Source organism: Mustelus asterias, chromosome 18, assembly GCF_964213995.1.
Source record: "Mustelus asterias chromosome 18, sMusAst1.hap1.1, whole genome shotgun sequence".
In the NCBI taxonomy this organism is placed as follows: domain Eukaryota; kingdom Metazoa; phylum Chordata; class Chondrichthyes; order Carcharhiniformes; family Triakidae; genus Mustelus; species Mustelus asterias.
Genome location: NC_135818.1, coordinates 88,809,111 through 88,835,083, shown reverse-complemented (window position 1 = coordinate 88,835,083; position 25,973 = coordinate 88,809,111). Strand labels below are relative to the sequence as shown.

The 25,973-nt window shown below is 47.2% G+C and overlaps 2 protein-coding genes across 11 annotated transcripts in view; one reads left to right on the top strand and one right to left on the bottom strand.

Annotated features, from left to right (window-relative positions):
• gstz1 (glutathione S-transferase zeta 1) overlaps positions 1–12,885 on the bottom strand; it is a 69,565-nt gene extending 56,680 nt beyond the window's left edge. For 2 of the 5 annotated variants that reach the window (XM_078234530.1, XM_078234536.1), the window contains exon 1: positions 3,493–3,611. The gene's annotated coding sequence lies outside the window, so the exon portion shown is untranslated. Of the gene's footprint in view, positions 1–3,492; positions 3,625–12,601 lie in introns of those variants that run through there. The other 3 variants (XM_078234540.1, XM_078234539.1, XM_078234531.1) reach the window with 3 other exon arrangements.
• The window catches only part of LOC144507345 (nesprin-2-like), a 316,785-nt gene continuing 303,257 nt past the window's right edge, over positions 12,446–25,973 (top strand). For all 6 annotated transcript variants that reach the window (XM_078234517.1, XM_078234521.1, XM_078234520.1 and 3 more), the window contains exons 1-2: positions 12,446–12,644; positions 15,797–15,893. In XM_078234517.1, coding sequence (XP_078090643.1) covers positions 15,815–15,893 — 79 coding nt within the window. In that variant the 5' untranslated portion in view covers positions 12,446–12,644; positions 15,797–15,814. The remainder of the gene's footprint in view (positions 12,645–15,796; positions 15,894–25,973) is intronic.

Sequence of the window (25,973 nt, the reverse complement as noted above, 5' to 3'; positions counted from 1 at the left end):
CTTAAGCCACGTATTCATCTGCGCTATTCTCCTATTTTTGTGCTCGCTAGCATGCGGCACTGGGATTACAACCCGCGAGGTCCTGCTTTTTAGTCTGCTGCTTAACTCTGAATTCTTGATGCAAGACTTCATTCCTCTTTCTAGCTCTGTTTTTGGTACCAACATGTACCGTGATGTAATAACTCCACGGAGGCGAAAGTCCCGTCACCAAGTTACTTTATTTACACCATACATCTGTACACAGCCAGCTCTCCAGTTGCTCCCTGCTGAATGCAGGCTGGGAGTCTGACACACCTGCTTTAAATAGGGAGCATGAGGCTCCCTGATTTAACCATTAATTAGGACTCACCAGATATTTCTTTATGGTACCAACAAATTAAACTAAATCAAATTAACTTATGGACAAATTAAAAGGGGCAGCTCCCCAAAAGGAGGAGGACACGCCCAAAATAAAAGACAAAGTACAATAGAAACTTAAAACATCAAATTAAAATGTGATTGTCGGGGTTTATAATGTACCCCAGCCCCTGCGTGCCCAGCGGTCACGGAAGGTGTCAACTGCGCCCGTGGACACCGCATGCTCCCTCTCTAGGGACACCTGGCCGCGAACATAGCCGCGGTAGAGGGGCAGACAGTCAGGATGGACGACCCCATCTTTCGCCCGCTGCCTGGACCTGTTGATGGTGCGCCTCGCCAGGCCCAGGAGCAGGTTCACAAGGAGGTCGAGGACTCATCAGGTAGTTCATACTCTAGCAAGCCAACCTCATTAGCCTGGCTGAAGTCATCACACATGACCTCTGCCTTATCACCCACCCCCTGCAGGATGCCCTGCAGCCGTTCAGTGACACCCCGGACCCTGGCACCAGGGAGGCAACACACCACCCTGGAGTCACATTGACAGCCACCATAGCATCTATCTGTTCTCCTGAATATAGAATCCCCTATCACTATTGCTCTTCTCTTCCTCCCCTCTGGTGGAAGACTGAGCCAGTCTCATGTGATGAAGGCAGAATGCCGACTAGTGAAGAAGCATGTCGATCACTTGTGCAAGAAAGCAGAGTCAGTTGCAGGAGACAGACAAGTATGCTGCGCATCAAGTTCATACGTATTAACCTCTGAACTGGAGATTTTGACACCAGCGGTGGGCCCAAGGCAGCCTCTGGCCTTGATGGCTGAGACAGAAGGAGGGGCTGGCAAGGGCCTGGCTCCAGAGGTGGTTAGCATGTCCACCCCACCCCATCATCGGTGGATCGTGTGTCGTCGGCTGCTGAAGAATCCCTGTCAGAATTGCAACATTCCGCAAGGGTCTGGAAGTTTCCGGACAGGCTGACGTTATGAATTTGTCTTCCCTGGTGTCTCTTCTATAGTGTTGTTGTTTATCTGCCCATGTGTTAGATGTTTATCTTTTTGTTTTATCACAGGGAGTCCAAGATGTTGCGGGGGAGGGGGGGGGGAAAGGAGTGTGATAGTGTGGCTCCTTTAATGGGTGATCCTTCATGGGCCACATGACCAAGCTGGAACCAATGGAGTACGATTGCACAAACGGCAGCCAATCAGCAGCAAGGGTGCACATTCCTGGGGCTAGAAGGCTTCAGTTGGAGTTGGCGTTGTCAGGAGTAGACCTGTTTAGTGATCCTGTTAAACCTTTGTATGTAGTTCTTCTCAGTCAATAAATCTTTGTTACTTGCCACATGGAGTAGCCTGGAGTTACTACACCCACCATCAAAATTCAGGGGGTTATTCAGAAACTAAACTGTACCAGGCATATAAACATGGCTACAAGAGAAGGTCAGAGGCTGGGAATTCTGCAGCTAGTAACTCACCTCCTGACTCCCCAAAGCCTGTCCACTGTCTACAAGGCACAAGTCAGGTGTGTGATGGAATACTCTCCACTTCCCTGAATGAGTGCAGCTCCAACAACACTCAAGAAGCTCGACCCAATCCCAAAGCAGCCCACTTGATTGGCACCCCATCCACCACCTTAAACATTCACTCCCTCCACCACTGACATACAGGCTAGAATTTTACCACCCCGCCCGACACAGGAATTGGAGCGGGCGAGGGGTGGACAATGGGAAGGCCCGTTGACCTCAGACGGGATTTTACAGTTTTTGTACGAACGAGGCTATAGGACCCCGTCCACAGTGTCATCCGTGTCTTACCATCTACAAGATGCACTGCAGCAACTCACCAAGGCTCTTTCGACAGCACCTTCCTAACCTGCAACCTCTACCACTTAGGAAGACAAGGCAGCAGATACATACAAGTTCCCCTCCAAGCCAGTCACCATCTGGACTTGGAAATATATCGCCATTCCTTCAGTGTCTTTGGCACTTTGCAGTACTGGGAGCAGACCTACTCCACATGAACTGCAGTGAGTCAGGAAGGCAGCTCACTACCACCTTCTCAAAGGCAATTTGGTTTGGGGCAATAAATGCTGGTCTAACCAGTCATGCCCACATGCTTTGAACCAACAACAGAAAAATTGAACTCACATCCTGGAAAGTGGTAGTCCAAATTTGGGCAATCTCTTAAATGTAGCACTGTAACGCAGGAACTACATTGCTAGGAATTTCAGGTCACTTTCCATGTACTATTAAAGTGGGACTCTTGTCAAAAGTTGATGCAGGAAATCTCAGTTGCACATTGTAGACTATATCACCCAGTGTAGCACAGAGCATAACCCACAATCTGCAGTGCGTTACACAGAAGGGAAGTGGTGGTGTAATAGTATTGTCACTGGATGAGTAACCCAGAGACCCAGCGTAATGCTTTGGAGACACAGGTCTGAATCCCACCTTGGCTTATTTAAACTCAATAAAAAATCTGGAAAAGTCTAGTGATGACCATGAAAGCATTGTTGATTGTCACTTGATTGAACCACCTGGTTCACTAATGTCCTTTAAGGAAGGAAATCTGCCTTCCAGGTCTGGCCTATATATTACTTCAGACCCACAGCAATGTGTTATCTCTTAAATACCCTCTGAAATGGCCTTGCAAGCCACTCATTTGTATCCAACCACTACAAAAAAAACAAAGCAATGAAACCGGGCGGACCACCCAGCATCGATCTGTCGACTCTGCAAAGCCCTTCTTACAAACATCTGGGGGTTTGTGCCAAAATTGGCAGAGCTGCCCGAAAGGCTAGCCGGGCAACAGTCTAACATAGTCAGACTCGTTGAATAATGTCCCAGACACCACCATCACAGTGGTGGTAGTTCAGTGGTATACAGCCAGGAGGGGGTTGCCATCTGAGGTCCCAACATCAGTTCTGGACAACATGAAGTCTCATGGCACCTGGCCAAACATGGGCAAGGAAACTTCCTGCTGAATACGACACCCGTGACCGCCCCCACCCCCCCCCCTCCCCCCCCACCCCCCACCCCGCAGCTGAAAATGGGGCTGGTACTTCTTTAATGGCCCTAACTTTATCTTCCATCAATGGCAACCTTGTGCATTTATTCTGAACTCTAAATAAATCACCTTGTTTACCTTAAAGATGAATTTCTCTCTTTACTCTTACTCCTACCTCCTGGAACTGTTTAAAAACCTCTTCCAGGTTGTTGAGGTGCTCCTCATCTGTGGTTCCGTGATTAGCACTTCATCCAAGTAAACAAGTACCTCAGGTAAATCTTGTAAAAGTCTTTCCATTGCGCTGTGAAAGATTGCACAAACCAATGAGACTCCGACTGGCAGTCTGGTGTACTGGTACAGGCCCTTAACTATTTGTTAATAGTAACAAACTCCTTGGATGCATCACCCTGTATGCATGACTCATGTCTAACTTAGTGTGTTACATATCCAGCTAGCCTGGCGTACAGTTCCTCTATTTTTGTTATGGAATACCTGTCTAATTTTGGAATCTGATTCCCCGTTAATTTATATCCCCACATATTTGTATGGTCATATTTGGCTTAAGTATTAGCACAATGGGAGCTGCCCAGTCCGCATACTGCACAAGCTGGATAATGCCCAAATCTTAGAATAGAATCATAGAATCCCTACAGTTCAGAAGAGCCCATTCGGCCCATTGAGTCTACATCGACTCTCTGACAGAGTATCTTACCCAGGCCCGCTCCCCCACCCTATCTCAAACCCCACACATATACCATGGCTTATCCGCCTAACCTACACATCTTTGGACACTAAGACAGAGTTTAGTGTGGCAAATCCACCTAACCTGCACACCTTTAAACCATCTAAATTCGGTCTCCACCTTTTCACAGGTCTTGCTCTGTAAAGTTTTGGTGTAGCCTCTGGATACACGTAAATTTTGGCTTTCAAGCCTTGAATTTTGCCTAGTAAAATACCTCTGGTATCTCCTGAGGATGTCATGTAGGTTCTCATCATTAATTTTGAAAATTTCTAGCCAATTCAGTTTTATCTCCTGAAGCCAATCTCGTCCCATCAAGCTTGGCCCTCAGCTACAATTAAAGATAGTTAGGCAGACTACTGTCTGTAGTTTACACAATCTGTATAACCACCCCTGTTTATGGTAGCCAGCCTGATTGCTGTGTTCGTTAATCTCAGGGGCTGGACCGCTCCCTGTCGGTATCGATAAGATTGTTCTCCCTCTACTGTGGTAGAGGCTCCTGTGTCTCCCGGCTGTTAACCATCAGCAAGATTGTGATGGGTACCACTTTGCCCACTTTAATATTATTCAACCTCTATAAATCTGATCCTTCTTTATAATTCTCTACGCTGTGCACTGGAGCTAGATTTTTTCCAGGCAGGTCCTGTTTAGCCTTGCACTTGCTCCTTATCTGTCCCTTGCAGGCGCAACACTAAACCACTGGGAGTGCTCTCCCCCACAATGATAGCATTCTTCACAGTTCTTGGTTTGTAGACCAAATCTCCAACACCTCCACACTCTCTGTACAGTAAATGGCAGAATCCTTAAGAGTATTGATAGGCAAAGAGATCTGGGTGTACAGGTACACAGATCACTGAAAGTGGCAACCCAGGTGGAAAAGGTAGTCGAGAAGGCATGCTTGTCTTCATCGGCCGGGGCATTGAGTTTAAAAATTGGCAAGTCATGTTGCAGCTTTATAGAACCTTAGTTAGGCCGCACTTGGAATATAGTGTTCAATTCTGGTCGCCACACTACCAGAAGGATGTGGAGGCTTTGGAGAGGATACAGAAAAGATGTACCAGGGTGTTGCCTGATATGGAGGGCATTAGCTATGAGGAGAGGTTGGAGAAATTTGGTTTGTTCTCACTGGAGCGACGGAGGTTGAGGGGCGACCTGATAGAAGTCTACAAGAGGCATGGACAGAGTGGATAGTCAGAAACGTTTTCCCAGGGTGGAAGAGTCAATTACTAGGGGGCACAGGTTTAAGGTGTGAGGGGCAAGGTTTAAAGGAGATGTACGAGGCAGATTTTTTACACAGAGAGTAGTGGGTGCCTGGAACTCGTTGCCAGGGGAGGTAGTGGAAGCGGATACGGTAGTGACTTTTAAGGGACGTCTTGACAAGTACATGAATAGGATGGGATTAGGGGGATATGGTCCCCGGAAGGGTAGGGGGTTTTAGTTAAGTCAGGCAGCATGGGCGGTGCAGGCTTGGAGGGCTGAAGGGCCTGTTCCTGTGCTGTAATTTTCTTTGTTCTTTGTTCTTTTTGTTCTCTCTGGTTCTGTACTTTTTGTTTGTTAAACTCTGCACCCATATCCCTGACATTACTGCCACTGATCTGTAGGCGAATGAGGCTGTGGGAGTTCTTCCACAAACCCCAAGAGGCCAACAGCGAACACAATGAGATAGCCAATGAACCGGAACAGCTGACAGAGAGATCCGCAGTGCACCTGAAGAGGAAAGAGTCAAATTGGACCACTCCGGAAGGCCGCTGCCCTCGACTTGACATGTATGCCCAAGCCATCAGGAGGTGCATCAACACCAAATTCATCAGCCGCACTCACAAGACAGCCCCGAACATCACCCAAGCACAACGCAATGCCATTCGCGCTCTCAAGACCAACCGCAACATTGTCATCAAACCAGCAGACAAAGGAGGGGCCATCGTCATACTGAACAGAACGGATTACTGCAAAGAAGTGTACTGATAACTGAATAACGAGGAACACTACAGACAGTTACCCGCAGATCTGACCAAAGAACACACCCGTCAACTCAACACTCTGATCAAGATCTTTGATCTGGACCTTCAGAGCATCCTCCGTGCTCTCATCCCACGTACTCCCCGCGTGGAGATCTCTACTGCCTCCCAAAGATACACAAGGCAAACACACCTGGCTGTCCCATCGTATCGGGCAATGGGATCCTGTGCGAGAACCTCTCCGGCTATGTCGAGGGCAGCCTGAAACCCATTGTACAAAGAACCCCCAGCTTTTGTTGCAACACTATGGACTTCCGACAGAAACTCAGCACACATGGAGCAGTTGAACCAGGAGCACTCCTCGTCACAATGGATCTCTCGGCACTCTATGTCAGCATCCCCCATGACGATGGCATTGCTGCAACTGCCTCAGTGCTCAACGCCGACAACTGCCAGTTTCCAGATGCAATTTTACAACTCATCCGCTTCATCCTGGACCACAATATCTTCACCTTCAATAATCAGTTCTTCATCAGACACACGGAACAGCCATGGGGACCAAATTCGCACCTCAATATGCCAACATCTTCATGCACAGGTTCGAACAAGACTTTTTCACTGCACAGGACCTTCAACCGATGCTATACACTAGATACATCGATGACATTTTCTTCCTTTGGATTCATGGCGAACAATCACTGAAACAACTACATGATGACATCAAAAAGTTCCATCCCACCATCAGACTCACCATGGACTACTCTCCAGAATCGGTTGCATTCTTGGACACACACATCTCCATTAAGGACGGTCACCTCAGCACCTCACTGTACCACAAGCCCACGGATAACCTCACGATGCTCCACTTCTCCTGCTTTCACCCTAAACACGTTAAAGAAGCCATCCCCTATGGACAAGCCCTCCATATACACAGGATCTGCTCGGATGAGGATTGCAACAGACAGCTCCAGATGCTGAAAGATGCCCTCATAAGAACAGAATATGGCGCTCGACTCATCGATCGACAGTTCCGACGCGCCACAGCAAAAAACCGCACCGACCTCCTCAGAAGACAAACACGGGACAGGGTGGACAGAGTACCCTTCGTCGTCCAGTACTTCCCCGGAGCGGAGAAGCTACAACATCTCCTCCGGAGCCTTCAACATGTCATTGATGAAGATGAACATCTCGCCAAGGCCATCCCCACACCCCCACTTCTTGCCTTCAAACAACTGCACAACCTCAAACAGACCATTGTCTGCAGCAAACTACCCAGCCTTCAAAAGAACAGTGACCACAACACCACACAACCCTGCCACAGCGACCTCTGCAAGACATGCCAGATCATCGACACGGATGCCATCATCTCACATGAGAACACCATCCACCAGGTACATGGTACATACTCTTGCAACTCGTCCAATATTGTCTACTTGATACGCTGCAGGAAAGGATGTCCCGGGGCATGGTACATTGGGGAAACCATGCAGACGCTACGACAATGGATGAATGAACACCGCTCGACAATCACCAGGCAAGACTGTTCTCTTCCAGTTGGGGAGCACTTCAGCAGTCACGGGCATTTGGCCTCTGATATTCGGGTAAGCATTCTCCAAGGCGGCCTTCACGACACACGACAGTGCAGAGTCACTGAGCAGAGACTGATAGCCAAGTTCCGCACACATGAGGACGGCCTCAACCAGGATCTTGGATTCATATCACACTATCTGTAACCCCCACAACTTGCCTGGACTTGCAAAGTCTCACTGGCTGTACTGTCTGGAGACAATACACATCTCTTTAACCTGTGCTAATGCTCTCTCCACTCACATTATCTGTACCTTTAAGACTTAATGAGCTGTAAAGATTCGCATTCCAATCATTATTCATTATTCTGTAAATTGAGTTTGTGTCTTTATATGCCCTGTTTGCTATTTATGAGCAGATCTTCCACTCACCTGACGAAGGAGCAGCGCTCTGAAAGCTAGTGGCGTTTGCTACCAAATAAACCTGTTGGACTTTAACTTGGTGTTGTTAGAATCCTTACTGTGATTACTGCCACTGGCAGTTTCCCTTCAAACTTGATGGACCTCACCCGCTTTCACACTTTGAAGTTCCATTGTGCCTTTTTCTCCACTTTCCAAAGCACGAGCAAGTTCTAATGCCCTCTTTAGGGTTATTTCTGCTTCTGCCAACAGTTCCTTCTCCCGAATGGCAGTATTATTCACCCCACACACTCGCCAGTCTCTCAACATCTCATTAAGGGCACTCTGTTGATCCTCATCGCCAAATGTAATATCTTGGAAAGAGTAATGACCACCAAGTGGAGAAACTGAAGAACTATTTATTAACAGGAATAATTCTATACAGTGAGAAAGATGCTAACAACTACTTCGACTCCAGTCCCCAGACTGCCTGGGAAAGACCGCACTCAGCCTGAGGATTTGCACGTTTCTGCCCAATTGGCTAAACAGGTCACATGAGCGTCCAAAACCTCACCCCTTAAAGGGGCTTGCTATTACACTCACCAACCTGCCTGACGCAGGTGCATCTGTCCATGACAGTGTTGGTAGAAGTGACTACCACACAGTCCTTGTGGAGACAAAGTCCCATTTCTACATTGAGGATACCCTCCATTGTTGTGTGGCACTACCACCGTGTTAAATGGTGTTAAATGTTAAACTTATAACAGATTTGCAACTCAAGACTGGGCATCCATGAGGTGCTGTGGGCCATCAGCAGCTGCAGAACTGTACTCATCCACAATCTGTAACCTCACGGCCCGGCATATCCCCCACTCTACCATTAAAACCAAGCCAGGGGACTCAACCCTCATTCAATGAAGAGTGCAGGAGGGCATGCCAGGAGCAACACCAGACACACCTAAAAATGAGGTGTTAACCTGGTGAAGCTACAACGCAGGACTACTTGCATGCCGAATCACATTAGCAGCAAATAATAGAGCTCAAAAATTCCTCAACCAATGGATCAGATCTAAGCTCTGCAATCCTGCCACATCCATCCATGAATGATGGTGGACAATTAAACAACTCACTGGAGGAGGAAACTCCACAAATATCCCTATCCTCAATAATGGAGGAGCCCAGCACATCAGGGCAAAAGATAAGGCTGAAGCATTTACAACAATCTTCAGCCAGAAGTGTCGAGTGTATGATCCATCTCAACATCCTCCAGCACCACATATGTCTGTCTTTAGCCAATTCAATTAACTCCACATGATGTCAAAAAATGGTCGAAGACATTGGATACTGCGAAGGCAATGGGCCCTGATAATATTCTAGCAATAGTCCTGAAACTTGTCCCTCGGCAAGTTGTTCCAGTACAGCTACAACACTGGCTTCTACTCGGCAATGTAGGGAATTGCCCAGGGATGTCCTGTACACAAGAAACCAGGACAAATTCAATCCAGCCAATTACTGCCCCATCAGCCTACTCTCAATCATCAGCAAACTGATGGAAGGTGTCATCAACAGTGCTATCAAGCAGAACTTACTCAGCCATAACCTGCTCACAGATGCTCAGTTTTGGTTCAGCCAGGGTCACTCAGCTGCTGACCTTATTACTTGGTTCAAACATGGACAAAAGAGCTGAACTCCAGAGGTGAGGTGAGAGTGACTGCCCTTGCCATCAACGTGCATTTGACCGAGTGTGGCATCAAGGAGCCCTAACAAAACTGGAGTCAATGGGTATCAGGGGGCAAACTCTCCACCGGTTAGAATTATACCTGGCACAAAGGGAGATGGTTTTGGAGGTAGGATGTCAATCATCTCAGCTCCAGGACATCACTGCAGGAGTTCCTCAGGGTAGTGTCCTAGGCCCAACCATCTTCAGTTACTTATTCAATGACTTTCCTTCCATCATAAGCTCCTTATACACCTATGATTGTGTGGCCAAATTCCCCTCCAATTCGATTTTCAAGTTAGCTGATGACACCACCGTAATGGGTCAGACCTCAAACAATGATGAGACAGAGTACAGGAATGAGATAGAGAACCTGGTGAACTGGTGCGGCAACAATAATCTCTCCCTCAATGTCAACAAAATGAAGGAGATTGTCATCGACTTCAGGAAGGTACAGGAGAACATGCCCCTGTCTACCTCAATGGGGACGAAGTAGAAAGGGTCGAGAGCTTCAGGTTTTTAGGTGTCCAGATTACTAACAACCTGTCCTGGTCCCCCCATGCCGATATTATAGTTAAGAAAGCCCACCAACACCTCTACTTTCTCAGAAGACTAAGGAAATTTGGCATGTCAGCTACGACTCTCACCAACTTTTGCAGATGCACCATAGAAAGCATTCTTTCTGGTTGTATCACAGCTTGGTATGGCTCCTGCTCTGCCCAAGACTGCAAGGAACTACAAAAGGTCGTGAATGTAGCCCAATCCATCACACAAACCAGCCTCCCATCCATTGACTCTGTCTACACTTCTCGCTGCCTGGGAAAAGCAGCCAGCATAATTAAGGACCCCACGCACCCCGGACATTTTCTCTTCCACCTTGTTCCTTCAGGAAAAAGATTCAAAAGTCTGAGGTCACGTACCAACCGATTCAAGAACAACTTCTTCCCTGCTGCTGTCAGACCTTTGAATGGACTTACCTTGCATTAAGTTGATCTTTCTCTATACCCTAGCTATGATGTAACACTACATTCTGCTCTCGTTTCCTTCTCTATGAACGATATGTTTTGTCTGTATAGCGCGCAAGAAACAATACTTTTCACTGTATGTTAATACATGTGACAATAATAAATCAAATCAAATCAGAAATGGGGATGTTCGCTGATGATTGCACAATGTTCAGCACCATTCGCGTCTCCTCAGACACTGAAGCAGTCCATGTCCAAATGCAGGAAAACCTGGACAATCTCCAGGCTTGGACTGACAAGTGGCAAATATCTTCCGTGCCACACAAGTGCCAGGGAATAGCCATCTCCAATAAGAGAGGATTAGCCATCACTGCTTGACATTCAGTGACATTACCATCGTTAAATTCCCCATTATCAATATCCTGGGGGTTACCATTGACCAGAAATTGAACTGGACTAACCATATAAATACCAGAGCAGGTCAAAGCCTTGGAATCCTGCGGCGAGTAACTCACCTCCTGACTCCCCAAAGCCTGCCCATCATCTACAAGGCAAAAGTCAGGAGTGTAATGAAATACTCTCCACTTGCCTGGAAGAGTGCAGCTCCAACAACACTCAAGAAGCTCAACTCCATCCAAGACAAAGCAGCCTGCTTGATTGCTACCCCTTCCATAAACATTCAATCCCTCCACAATTGGCGAACAGTGGCAACAGTGTGTTCCTCCACAAGATGCACAGCAGGAACTGACCAAGGCTCCTTTGGCAGCTCCTTCCAAACCCAAGACCACTACAATCTAGAAGACAAGAACAGCCGATACCTGGGAACACCATCACCTGGAGGCTTCCCTCCAAGTCACTCACCATCCTGACTTGGAAATACATCGCTGTTCCCTCATTATCGCTGGGTCAAAATCCTGGAAGCCCTCCCTAATAGCACTGTGGGTGTACCTACACCTCAGGAACTGCAGCAGTTCAAGAAGGCAGCTCACCACCACCTTCTCAAGGGGCAACTAGGGATGGACAATAAATGCTGGCTTTGCCAGTGATGTCCAAATGCCATGTATGAATTTAAAAAAAGATAACATACATGACCATCTGAATTTGTACCGTGTTTTTAACATTGCAAAAACATTGCAAGATGCTATACGAGTATTATGAATCAATACCTGACACCAAGCCAAAGAAGGCGATGTCAGGACAAATGATCAAACACTTGGTCAAAGAAATCGATTCTGAGGAGTTTCTTGAAGGAGGTGAGAGAGGTAGGGAGGCAGAGGGGTTGCAGGAGGGAATTCCAGAGGTAGGGACCTAGGCAGCTGACAGCACACCTACCAAAAGTGGGACAATTAAAAGCACAATGTGCCAGATGCCAAAACTGGAGAAGCAGAGCAGCCAGAACAGAGTAGGATTGAAAAATATCAGAGATTTGCCTTGGAGATGGGGTGGAACAAACAGCTGTCTGGCAGGTACGACACTGCTGATTGGAGTGTTCTCAGGGTTATTTCGGTGGTACAGATGATAGTTGTGACATTTGATGATGGACATATAAACATCAGAGTGGGATCAAACATTGTGTGTGGTGCAGCTAAACAAGCCAGTTTGCTGCTCTCAGGACAGGAGTGTGGTTTTACCCAGCTCATTCACTTCACAGGAATGGAATAGTCCATCCTGGGACTGTCATGACCTTTCCCCCATTTCCTGGAAGCTCAACTGTGCCAATGTCAAAGCTTGGGACAGCTGGTTCCCTTACTGCTCTCCCAAATTAGAGCTTTAGTGGGCAGTTTGAATGCAGTTGACATCTTGGTTGCTATATCAGGAGGGAGCAGAGGTGCAAGCAGATCTTCGCGGGAGAGGCCCACTGCAAGTATAAAACACAGGCAAACATCAAAGGAGCGAGACATAAATTGACAACAGTAAAGTGGGCTGAACTGTTAAAGACTTACACCTTTCACAATCTCAGGGCATCCCAAAGACCTTCACAGCCAAGTAAGTAGTTTTGAAGTGTAATCGCTGTTCCAGAAAATGCAAGACAAATTCTCAGAAACAGCAATGTGATAATCACCAGATCATCTGCTTTTAGTGCTCTTGATGTGGAGATGCCGGCATTGGATTGGGGTGGGCACAGTAAGAAGTCTCACAACACCAGGTTAAAGTCCAACAGGTTTATTTGGTAGCACGAGCTTTTGGAGCACTTCCCCTTCATCAGGTCAGCTTTAGTGCTCTTGGTTAAGGGATAAACTTTGGGCAGCACACTGCAGAGAACTCCACTGCTTGTTTTCTTCAAAATAGTGCAACCATTCGACAGACAGTGCAGCACTCTCTCAGTACTGGAGCGTCAGCCCATAACCGTACAGACAAACAGTGGAAAGTATTCAAAGTATTTGGTACAATGCAAAACCCCGTATATACCCCTAAAAGGCAAAGGTCCCACTTACATGATTAACCATAGGCAAGTGATGAGCTGAGAAATAGTGCCAAGATAAACAGCTTATAAAAATAAAAGCAGAGTCCTCTGAACTGGGTGAGCTATAAGGAGCAACAAAGATAAAAAGGATGAAGCAGTACCAAAAAGGAATGTGAAGCAAAATCTTGTAAAAGTTTTCAAAGCCAACAGTAAATGTTCTATAAAAATATTAAGAGTAATGAAAGAGAGATTAATTAAAGAAAGATATGAACTGTAACTTAGACAGGAGAAAAAAATAGTTTATGGGCTATTCTAAACAGCAGCTGAAAGATTGTACTCAGACAGTGAAATGAAAGAAGTGGAAAACGCAGTAATCATGAGAAGGATTCCATACCCAGTGAGATCAGCACCTTCAGGAGAGATGGGGACCCTGTACCCCAGTGAGAGTCAGCACCTTCAGAAGAGGAGGGGGACCCTGTACCCCGGTGAGAGTCAGCACCTTCAGGAGAGGAGGGGGACCCTGTACCCCAGTGAGAGTCAGCACCTTCAGGAGAGGAGGGGACCCTGTACCCCAGTGAGAGTCAGCACCTTCAGGAGAGGAGGGGACCCTGTACCCCGGTGAGAGTCAGCACCTTCAGGAGAGGAGGGGGACCCTGTACCCCAGTGAGAGTCAGCACCTTCAGGAGAGGAGTGGGACCCTGTACCCCAGTGAGAGTCAGCACCTTCAGGAGAGGAGGGGGACCCTGTACCCCAGTGAGAGTCAGCACCTTCAGGAGAGGAGGGGGACCCTGTACCCCAGTGAGAGTCAGCACCTTCAGGAGAGGAGGGGGACCCTGTGCCCCAGTGAGAGTCAGCACCTTCAGGAGAGGAGGGAACCCATACCCCAGTGAGAGTCAGCACCTTCAGGAGAGGAGGGAGACCCGTACCCCAGTGAGAGTCAACACCTTCAGGAGAGGAGGGAGGCCCTGTACCCCAGTGAGAGTCAGCACCTTCAGGAGAGGAGGGGACCCTGTACCCCAGTGAGAGTCAGCACCTTCAGGAGAGAAGGGGGACCCGTACCCCAGTGAGAGTCAGCACCTTCAGGAGAGGAGGGGGTCCCTGTACCCCAGTGAGAGTCAGCACCTTCAGGAGAGGAGGGGACCTGTACCCCAGTGAGAGTCAGCATCTTCAGGAGAGGAGGGGGACCCTGTACCCCAGTGAGAGTCAGCATCTTCAGGAGAGGAGGGGGACCCTGTACCCCAGTGAGAGTCAGCATCTTCAGGAGAGGAGGGGACCCTGTACCCCAGTGAGAGTCAGCACCTTCAGGAGAGAAGGGGGACCCGTACCCCAGTGAGAGTCAGCACCTTCAGGAGAGGAGGGGGTCCCTGTACCCCAGTGAGAGTCAGCACCTTCAGGAGAGGAGGGGACCTGTACCCCAGTGAGAGTCAGCATCTTCAGGAGAGGAGGGGGACCCTGTACCCCAGTGAGAGTCAGCATCTTCAGGAGAGGAGGGGGACCCTGTACCCCAGTGAGAGTCAGCATCTTCAGGAGAGGAGGGAGGCCCTGTACCCCAGTGAGAGTCAGCACCTTCAGGAGAGGAGGGGGACCCTGTACCCCAGTGAGAGTCAGCATCTTCAGGAGAGGAGGGGGACCCTGTACCCCAGTGAGAGTCAGCATCTTCAGGAGAGGAGGGGGACCCTGTACCCCAGTGAGAGTCAACACCTTCAGGAGAGGAGGGGGACCCGTACCCCAGTGAGAGTCAGCACCTTCAGGAGAGGAGGGAGGCCCTGTACCCCAGTGAGAGTCAGCACCTTCAGGAGAGGAGGGGACACTGTACCCAGTGAGAGTCAGCACCTTCAGGAGAGGAGGATAGAAAACAGAGAACTGCTTTGAATTTGAGGTGGTTTTTGCCTCTACATGTCTGTGCTGCTTATATACTAGAATAAGAGATGGAACAGCATTTTAAAAAATCACATTGCCAAGCCCTTCCCTGGAATGAATGGGCTCTGGGTTCCGAGTGAGTGTCAGATTCCGAGGTGAGCATTGTCAGCCTGTGTGAGATCAGCCTCAGGCACAGGGCTGAAGTTACTCCGTCTCTGAATCGAGCAGCAGCGAAATTGAAAGGTTACACAGAAATATGTTTTGCAGACGCATCAATGGAGATTGATTGCTGTGATTAGTCAACAACTCCATTATTGTAACAAGTGAGTGTCTGATTGAGAGGAATTGAACTACATGGAACTCGGGACGGTTCTTGTTGAGCAATTGCAATGTAGGAGCTGGGTTACAATGCGGACTAGAGATGTAAAGAAAGAGAGAGAGAAACCAGGAGTCCTTTCAGTTTTGATTTGTAAATCAGCGAACCCAAGGAAAAGAGAGTGTCCAGGTTGTGCTGGCTCTCTCTGACACAGTGTGAAAGTTTGTTTAGTGTAAGAATATGTAAATTAGGTTGGCCTGGACTGGGGCCAAGTGAGTAGATCATTTACAGACACAATAGTGCTACACCAAAAAAATCAATTCAGATATTTCCTTCGGGTGGAGCCCGCCTTGTCAGGGCTGGTGTTGGTGCACTTTCCTTCAACTCGGCACAGTTCTGCGGTGGAGCAGAAACTAAACGCCGACGGTTTCACTCCTGGCAGGAAGCAGGAGTGGAATTCCAAAGCAACCCCATTTTGTTTTAAAAGGCCTGTCATTTTAGTTTTTTCTCTCTGCGCCATTGATAACGTTTACTCACATCAGGCTGTGTCATCCCCAGGACCAGAGAGCGGGAACGATGCTGCCTGCAGGTGATACAGAAGCTGTGGAGACAGAGGAAGGGGTGGACATCGACAGTGTGAAGGGCGTGTTGCAAGGTAAGAGACTCTGGGTGAGGGGAGGGGAGGGGGGGCCAAGGTGTAAGATTGTCTAAAGTGTTGGTGAATCAACAGATCGCTGATGCCTGTTTTAACATAACCAAATCCCATTGTCTGTAAACTGTGCCCAGCAATCACAGCCATTCACTCTAGGAGGGACCACCATCCTATTTTAATGATGCATTTGCCATGGAGTCTGGAGGAGAGGGGAGGGTAGGTTGTGGAACAAGAGGGGAGGAGGGTGGAGAGAGAAGATGCAATGAGGGAGGCAGGGGGAGTGAGGAGGGTGGGCAGAAAGAGGGCAAAATCCTTTCCCTCTTCATGTGTAGGAATTTCTGAAGGAAGATTTCGGATTTGCTGTGGTGAATCTGGTGATTGATGGCAAACTGTGGTGGTGAAGGAAATAAGGTGGCAAAATTAACTGGGTGGGGCCGGGCAAGCAGGAAGCAGCTAATAGGGAATGGACCACCTGCTTTATATCCACTTTATTCCTTCACCTTCCCACTGATTGGAAAGAACACTAAAGGTGCGATAAAACCAGCTCCCCATTGGCTGTTAGCTCATTCATCGGTGACTTGCTGCTCACATTGTTTGCCTCTTCTCGTTTGGAGCTGCTTGCTTTAGTTTTTATCTTATGAAAATTGCTCCTATTTGCATCCATGGCTTGAGGTGAAAACAATATCTAAATATACTCTGGACAAGGAAAAAGCCTGTGAGGTGAAACGAACGACAGGCGCACCCAGGGTGGGTCATTGAGTATGTCCGAAGGCTGAGTTTGATAGATTTTTGATCGAGAAAGGAGTCCAGGGTTATTGGCAGTAGGCAGGAAAATGGAGTTAAGGCCACAATCAAAGAACAAAGAACAGGCCCTTTGGCCCTCCAAGCCTGCACCAACCATGCTGCCCGAACTAACTGAACTAAAACTAACTCACTGAACTAAAACCCCCTACCTTTTATATCCAATCAGATCAGCTCTAATCTTGTTGCATGGCTGAGCAGGCTTGAGAGACCAAGTGGCCTACTCCTGCTCCTAATTCTTGTGTTCTTGTGTGTTTGCACACTTGCTTACAATGCTGGACAGAGCTGCAAAACCCATGTTTCAACCCAGGCCGGCTCTAATTGATTTTAAACTCTTTTGGATTAGGAAGGAGAAAGATATGCTAAGCTCTTGCTTTTAGTTATTGTCCAGGATTCCTTGCAACCTGGGAAGGTGTGAAAGGCAGAAAGATCTGGTCACATTTCTATGGATGATTTCATGACCTCAGGATGTACCAAAGCCAATTAGATACTTTTGAAATCTAGGCGCTGTTTTAATGTAGTGTGCCACGTTTATGATTGCTCCCCTGGCTGGTCTCCTATCTTCCAAACTCTTTAAACCTCAGCCCACCAAAAACTCTGCTGCCCATGTCCTCAAGTCATGATGTGGAGATGCCGGTGTTGGACTGGGGTAAGCACAGTAAGAAGTCTCACAACACCAGGTTAAAGTCCAACAGGTTTATTTGGCATCACAAGCTTTCGGAGTCTCGCTCCTTCATCAGGTGAGTGGGAGTCGTGTTCACAAACAGGGCATATACAGACACAAACTCAATTTACAAGAGAATGGTTGGAATGCGAGTTTTTACAGGTAATCAAGTCTTAAAGGTACAGACAATGTGAGTGGGGAGAAAGCCAAGCACAGGTTAAAGAGATGTGTATTGTCTCCAGCCTGGACAGTTAGTGAGATTTTGCAAGGCCTGGAAAGTCGTGGGGGTAAACACAGTAAGAGTTTTAACAACACCAAGTTAAAGTCCAACCTGTTGGACTTTAACCTGGTGTTGTTAAAACTCTTACTGTGTTCACCCCAGTCCAACGCCGGCATCTCCACATCAAGTCGTGGGGGTTACAGATAGTGTGACATGAACCCAAGATCCCGGTTGAGGCCGTCTTCATGTGTGCTGGTTTCTTCATGTCCTAAAGTGCCAAGTCTCATTGACTACTGGCCTAGCAACGCCTCAATTCTAAAATGCTCATCCGCGTGTTCACACCTCACTGTCCTCACTCTGTAATCTTCAGCAGCCTGCCGAGTAGTTCCAGCATTTTCAGATTTTAAAACTTACCTCTTTGACTAAGCTTTGGTTGTGTGTCCTAATATCTCTTTCTGTGATTTAGTGTTTGAATCTTGATTGATAACTCTCACCTGAGTTCCTGTTCCTTTGTCTGTGTGAGTGTCTGTGGTTGTGCGGTCATCTATGAGTGTGTGTCTGAGCCTTTTGCTGGAATTCTACTGCCCGGTCTGCCACGGGAATCGGAGCGGGCGAGGGGCAGACACTGGGAAGGCCCATTGACCTCGGGCGGAATTTTCCGGTCTCGGGTCAAGCGAGGCCGTAAAATCCCACCCTTTGTGTCAATGTCAACGAGAACAGCAATGGTCAGTTGTTGTAACTCCATGGTCAAACACACACTCACTCACACACTCACTCACACACACACACACACACACTCACTCACACACACTCACTCACACACACACACACACACACTCACTCACACACACACACTCACTCACACACACACACACACACTCACACACACTCACTCACACACACTCACACACTCACTCACACACACTCACTCACACACTCACTCACTCACTCACTCACACTCACTCACACACACACACACACTCACACACACACACACACACTCACACACAGTCAAACACACACACACACACTCAAACACACACACTAACACACACACACTCAAACACACACACACGCACACACTAACACACACACACACTCATTCACACACACACACTCAAACACACACACGCACACACTAACACACACACACTCAAACACACACACACGCACACACTAACACACACACACTCATTCACACACACACACTCACTCACACACATGCACTCACACACTCACTCACACACTCACTCACACACACACACACACACACTCACTCACACTCATGTTGCAGCTGTATAGAATGTTGGTTAGGCCACATTTGGAGTACTGCGTCCAGTTCTGGTCACCGCACTACCAGAAGGACGTGGAGGCTTTGGAGAGAGTACAGAGAAGGTTTACCAGGATGTTGCCTGGTCTGGAGTGTCTTAGCTATGAGGAGAGATTGGGTAAACTGGGGTTGTTCTCCCTGGAAAGATGGAGGATGAGGTGCGACCTAATAGAGGTGTATAAAATTATGAAGGGCATAGATAAGAGTGAACAGTGGGAAGCCTTTTTCCAGGTCGGAGGTGACGAACACAAGGGGTCATGGATTCAAGGTGAGGGGGGCAAGGTTCAACACAGATGTCAGGGGGACGTATTTTACACAGAGGGTGGTGGGGGCCTGGAATGCACTGCCAAGCAAGGTGATTGAGGCGGACACGCTGGGATCGTTTAAGACTTATCTAGATAACCACATGAACAGACTGGGAATAGAGGGATACAAAAGTATGGTCTAGTGGGCACATGAGCGGCGCAGGCTTGGAGGGCCGAAGGGCCTGTTCCTGTGCTGTATTGTTCTTTGTTCTTGTTCAGACACACAGACACACACACAGACACACACACACACACACACACACAGACACACACACTCACGCACACACACAGACACACACACTCACACACACTCACACACACACAGACACACACACACAGACACACACACACAGACACACACACAGACATACTCAGACACAGACAAACACACACACACACACAAATACACACACACTCTAGACATGGATACACACACACCCACACACACCCACACAGACACACACGCAGACATGGATACACACACACACAGGCTTACTCAGACACAGACAAGCACACACACACTCAGACATGAACAACACACACAGAGAGGCACACTCAGTGGGGATATAAGGAAGGCAGTGAGAGAGGCAAGAGGAATGTGGTGCAAGAGCCCCTGTCCTCTGATGGTTAATTTTGGCCCTCACCAGTGTTCTGACAGGGGAAAGGCCTGGGATTCTCTCCATACAAACAGGAGGAACGTTTCCAACACACCTTTCCAGCAACGATTTGATGGGCAATCAGTCTGGAGCCTAGCAGCTGAGTCCTACGTCACCTCTTGGAGACGAGTGAACAGCATATGGGCGGGGATCAAAATAAAAATAGCTCATATACACAGAAGGGAAAAAAAACAAAGCAGGTTTGTTCAATTAGAACAAAGAATGCATTGAGAATGAAGCCAGGTTACTGAACTTGTTCCTGTTACAGATGGTTACACAGGGAGATGGACAGGAGCAGGTCACAGGATGTGAGGAAGTTCAGAGAGTAAGTGTTAGTTGAGTGTTACACTAGCTGTGATGGAGATTCTGGTAACTTATACTCCCCTCCCACTGGTCCCAGCTCGCTGCAACTTGTCTTATTCCAAAGTATTGAAGCCACACCCTTCATCCATTCCGTGGCAGCCTGTAGATCCCAGAGTTCAGAACTGGGGAGAGGGGATGATGAAAAGGACAAAATGGAGAGAAAGAGCAGGGGGGATGAGAGAGGAATAGGGGTGAGGGAGGAGCAGAATTGAGGGATCTTTGCTTCAACTGCAAATTAATTGAAAACTTCGATGACTGTGTCTTTTGTTTTTTAAAGCACCCACCAGACAGTGTTAGCTTTACAATCTTGGGGTGGTTAACACAGGTCTTTGAGGTCAGAAGGAAGGGGAGTATGCTGGGTAAGATTTATATATTCCGATGGAATGTACTAGTTTAGCTTCACAGAGGGACACTGACATAACAGAGAAAGAGGGAGAGCCATATGGGTTAAACTGACGTCCAGAGTTTGGAAATCAAAGTTCAGTAGTTGCCTCTAACACACCCTCTAACATGTTTGACCTGTATAGGCATGGAACAAGAGCACCTTCCCTTCACTGTGGGCTGGCACGTTTATTCTGTTGCCAATGGTGACATAAGTAAAGACAGAGGAGGTAAACACACAGCTGGTTGGGATGGAAAATCTTTGGCATGCGGCAGCCTGATTCCCACTCACTGCCAGAGGCTTCACTCACTGACAGAGGCTCCACTTACTGCCAGAGGCTCCACTCACTGACAGAGGCTCCACTCACTGACAGAGGCTTCACTCACTGACAGAGGCTCCACTCACTGACAGAGGCTTCACTCACTGACAGAGGCTTCACTCACTGACAGAGGCTTCACTTACTGCCAGAGGCTCCACTCACTGACAGAGGCTCCACTCACTGACAGAGGCTTCACTCACTGACAGAGGCTCCACTCACTGACAGAGGCTTCACTCACTGACAGAGGCTCCACTCACTGCCAGAGGCTTCACTCACTGCCAGAGGCTTCACTCACTGCCAGAGGCTCCACTCACTGACAGAGGCTCCACTCACTGACAGAGGCTTCACTCACTGACAGAGGCTTCACTCACTGACAGAGGCTTCACTCACTGACAGAGGCTTCACTCACTAACAGAGGCTCCACTCACTGACAACCCCATGATTTATTCAACCTCTTGTTCACTTACATGGATTTTTGAAACATTACTTTGTGCTCAGCATGATGGGACAATTAGACATGGAAAGCAATGACTTGCATTTCTATAGCGTCTTTCATGACCTCAGGAGATCCATAAACACTTTTCAGTCAATTAAGTCATTTTGAAGTATAATCACTGTTCTAATGAAGGATGTATGCTATCTCATCAAACACTCCCAGGACAGGTACAGCACGGGGTGAGATACAGAGTAAAGCTCCCTCTACACTGTCCCCATCAAACACTCCCAGGACAGATACAGCACGGGGTTAGATACAGAGTAAAGCTCCCTCTACACTGTCCCCCATCAAACACTCCCAGGACAGGTACAGCACGGGGTTAGATACAGAGTAAAGCTCCCTCTACACTATCCCCATCAAACACTCCCAGGACAGGTACAGCACGGGGTTAGATACAGAGTAAAGCTCCCTCTACACTGTCCCCCATCAAACACTCCCAGGACAGGTACAGCACGGGGTTAGATACAGAGTACAGCTCCCACCACACTATCCCCATCAAACACTCCCAGGACAGGTAAAGCACAATGTTAGGTAGAGAATAAAGCTCCCTCTACATTGTCCCCATTAAACACTCCCTCGACAAGGCAAAGGAGAATCCAAAGACCTTCTACAAATACACAAAGGTCAAAAGAGTAACAAGGGAGAGAGTAGGGCCTTTTAAGGATCAACAAGGTCATCTATTTGCGGATCCACAAGAGATGGGTGAGATCCTAAATTAATATTTCTCATCAGTATTTAATGTTGAGAAAAGCATAGATGTTAGGGAACTTGGGGAAATAAATAGTGATGTCTTGAGGAGTGTACATATTACAGAGAAGGAGCTGCTGGAAGTCTTAAAGCACATTAAGATAGATAAATCCCCATTACCTAATGAAGTGTATCCCAGGACATTGTGGGAGGCTAGGGAGGAAATTGCAGGTCCCCTAGCAGAGATATTTGAATCATCGATAGTCACGGGTGAGGTGCCTGAAGATTGGAGGGTGGAAAATGTTGTGCCTTTGTTTATAAGGGGCTGAAGGAAAAAGCCTGGGAACTACGGGCTGATGAGCCTCACATCTGTGGTGGGTAAGTTGTTGGAAGGTATTTTGAGAGACAGGATCTACAGGCATTTAGAGACGCAAGGACTGATTAGGGACAATCAGCATGGCTTTGTGAGTGGAAAATCATGTCTCACAAATTTTGATTGAGTTTTTTGAAGGGGTAATCAAGAAGGTGATGAGGGCAGTGCAGTTGATGTTGTCTACATGGACTTTAGCAAAGCCTTTGACAAGGTACCGCATGGTAGATTGTTGCATAAAGTTAAATCTCACAGGATCCAGGGTGAAGTAGCTAAATGGATACAAAATTGGCTTGATGACAGAAGCCAGAGGGTGGTTGAAGAGAGTTGTTTTTCAAACTGGAGGCCTGTGACCAGCGGTGTGCCTCAGGCTCACTGGCCTGTAGCTCCCAGGCTTTTCCCTGCAGCCCTTTTTAAACAAAGGCACAACATTTGCCACCCTCCAATCTTCAGACACCTCACCCGTGACAATCGATGATTCAAATATCTCTGCTAGGAGACCTGCAATTTCCTCCCTCGCCTTCCACAATGTCCTGGGTCCACTGTTATTTTGTCATTTATATTAATGATTTGGATGAGAATTCAGAAGGCATGGTTAGTAAGTTTGCATATGACACCAAGATTGATGGCATAATGGACAGTGAAGAAGGTTATCTGGGATTGCAACGTGATCTTGATCAATTGGACCAGTGGGCTGACGAATGGCAGATGAAGTTTAATTTAAATAAATGAGAGGTGATGCATTTTGGTAGATTGAACCAGGGCAGGACTTGCTCAGTTAATGGTAGGGCGTTGGGGAGAGTTACAGAGCAAAGAGATCGAGGGGTACAGGTTCATAGCTCCTTGAAAGTGGAGTCACAGGTGGACAGAGTGGTGAAGAAGGCATTCAGCATGCTTCGTTTTATTGGTCAGAACATTGAATACAGGAGTTGGGACATCTTGTTGAAGTTGTACAAGACATTGGTAAGGCCACACTTGGAATTCTGTGTACAGTTCTGGTCACCCTATTACAGGGAGGATATTATTAAACTAGAAAGAGTGCAGAAAAGATTTACTTGGATACTACTAGGACTTGATGGTTTGAGCTATAAGGAGAGGCTGGATAGACTGGGACTTTTTTCTCTGGAGCATAGGAGGCTGAGGGGTGATCTTATGTAATGTAATGGAACTGACAAGGGAACAAGCTATCTTAGATCTGGTCCTGTGTAATGAGACGGGAATAATTAATGATCTTGCAGTTAGGGATCCTCTTGGAAGAAACGATCACAGTATGGTTGAATTTAAAATACAGATGGAGCGTGAGAAGGTGAAATCCAATACCAGTGTCTTGTGCTTAAACAAAGGAGACTGCAATGGGATGAGGGAGGAATTGGCTAAGGTAGACTGGGAGCAAAAACTTTATGGTGGGACAATTGAGGAACAGTGGAGGACTTTCAAAGCGATCTTTCACAGTGCTCAGCAAAAGTATATACAGTGATAAGGAAGGACTGTAGAAAAAGAGATAATCAGCCATGGATATCTAAGGAAATAAAGGAGGGATCAAATTGAAAGAAAATGCATAAAATGTGGCAAAGATTAGTGGGAAACTAGAGGATTGGGAAATCTTTAAAGGTCAGCAGAAAGCCACGAAAAAAGCTATAAAGAAAGGTAAGATGGATTATGAGAGTAAATTAGCTCAGAATATAAAAACAGAGAGCAAAAGTTTCTACAAATATATAAAACAAAAAAGAGTGGCGAAAGTAAACATTGGTCCTTTAGAGGATGAGAAAGGGGATGTAATAACTGGAAATGAGAAAATGGCTGAGGCATTGAACAGGTATTTTGTGTCGGTCTTCACAGTGGAAGACACAAATAACATGCCAAAAATTGATGACAGGAAGGCTATGGCAGGTGAGAACCTAGAAACAATCATTATCACGAAAGAGGTAGTGTTGGGCAAGTTAATGGGGCTAAAGGTAGACAAGTCTCCTGGTCCTGATGGAATGCATCCCAGGGTACTAAAAGAGATGGCGGGAGAAATAGCAAATGCACTAGTGGTACTTTACCAAAATTCGCTGGACTCTGGGGTGGTTCCCGCAGATTGGAAAACAGCAAATGTGATGCCACTGTTTAAAAAAGGAGGTAGACAAAAGGCAGGTAACTATAGGCCGGTTAGCTTAACTTCTGTAGTAGGGAAAATGCTTAAATCTATCATCAAGGAACAAATAGCGAGACATCTGGATATAAATTGTCCCATTGGTAAGATGCAGCATGGGTTTATGAAGGGAAGGTCATGTTTGACTAATTTGGTGGAATTCTTTGAGAACATTACATGTGCAGTGGACAATGGGGAACCTGTGGATGTGGTGTATCTGGATTTCCAGAAGGCATTTGACAAGGTGCCGCACCAAAGACTGCTACATAAGATAAAGGTGCACAGTGTTACAGGTAATATAATAGCATGGATAGAGGATTGGTTAACTAACAGAAAGCACAGAGTGGGGGTAAATGGGTGTTTTTCTGGTTGGCGATCAGTGACTAGTGGTGTGCCTCAGGGATCGGTGTTGGGACCACAATTGTTTACGATTGACATAGATGATTTGGAATTGGGGACCAAGTGTAGTGTGTCAAAATTCACAGATGACACTAAGATGGGTGGAAGAGAAAAGTGTGAGAGGACGCTGAAAGTCTGCAAAGGGATATAGATAATCTAAATGAGTAGGTGAGGCAGATGGAGTACAATGTTGGTAAATGTGAGGTCATCCATTTTGGTAAGAATAACAGCAAAATGGACTATTATTTAAATGGTAAAAAATTGCAGCATGCTGCTGTGCAGAGGGACCTGGGTGTCCTTGTACAGGAATCTCAAGGAGTTGGTTTGCAGGTGCAGCAGGTAATTAAAAAGGCAAATGGAATTTTGTCCTTCATTGCTAGAGGGATGGAGTTTAAAAACAGTGAGATTATATTGCAGCTGTATAAGGTGCTGGTGAGGCCACACCTGGAGTACTGTGTACAGTTTTGATCTCCTTACTTGAGAAAGGATATACTGGCACTGGAGGGGGTGCAGAGGAGATTCACTAGGTTGATTCTGGAGTTGAGGGGGTTGGCTTATGAGGAGAGACTGAGTAGACTGGGGCTATACTCTTTGGAATTCAGAAGAATGAGGGGAGATTATGAAGGGAATAGATAAGATAGAAGCAGGGAAGTTGTTTCCACTGGCGGGTGAAACTGGAACTCGGGGGCATAGCCTCAAAATAAGGGGAAGCAGATTTAGGACTGAGTTGAGGAGGAACTTCTTCACACAAAGGGTTGTGAATCTGTGGAATTCCCTGCCCAGTGAAGCAGTTGAGGCTACCTCATTGAATGTTTTTAAGGGAAGGATAGATAGATTTTTGAACAGTAAAGGAATTAAGGGTTATGGTGAGCGGGCGGGTAAGTGGAGCTGAGTCCACAAAAAGATCAGCCATGATCTTATTGAATGGCGGAGCAGGCTCGAGGGGCCAGATGACCT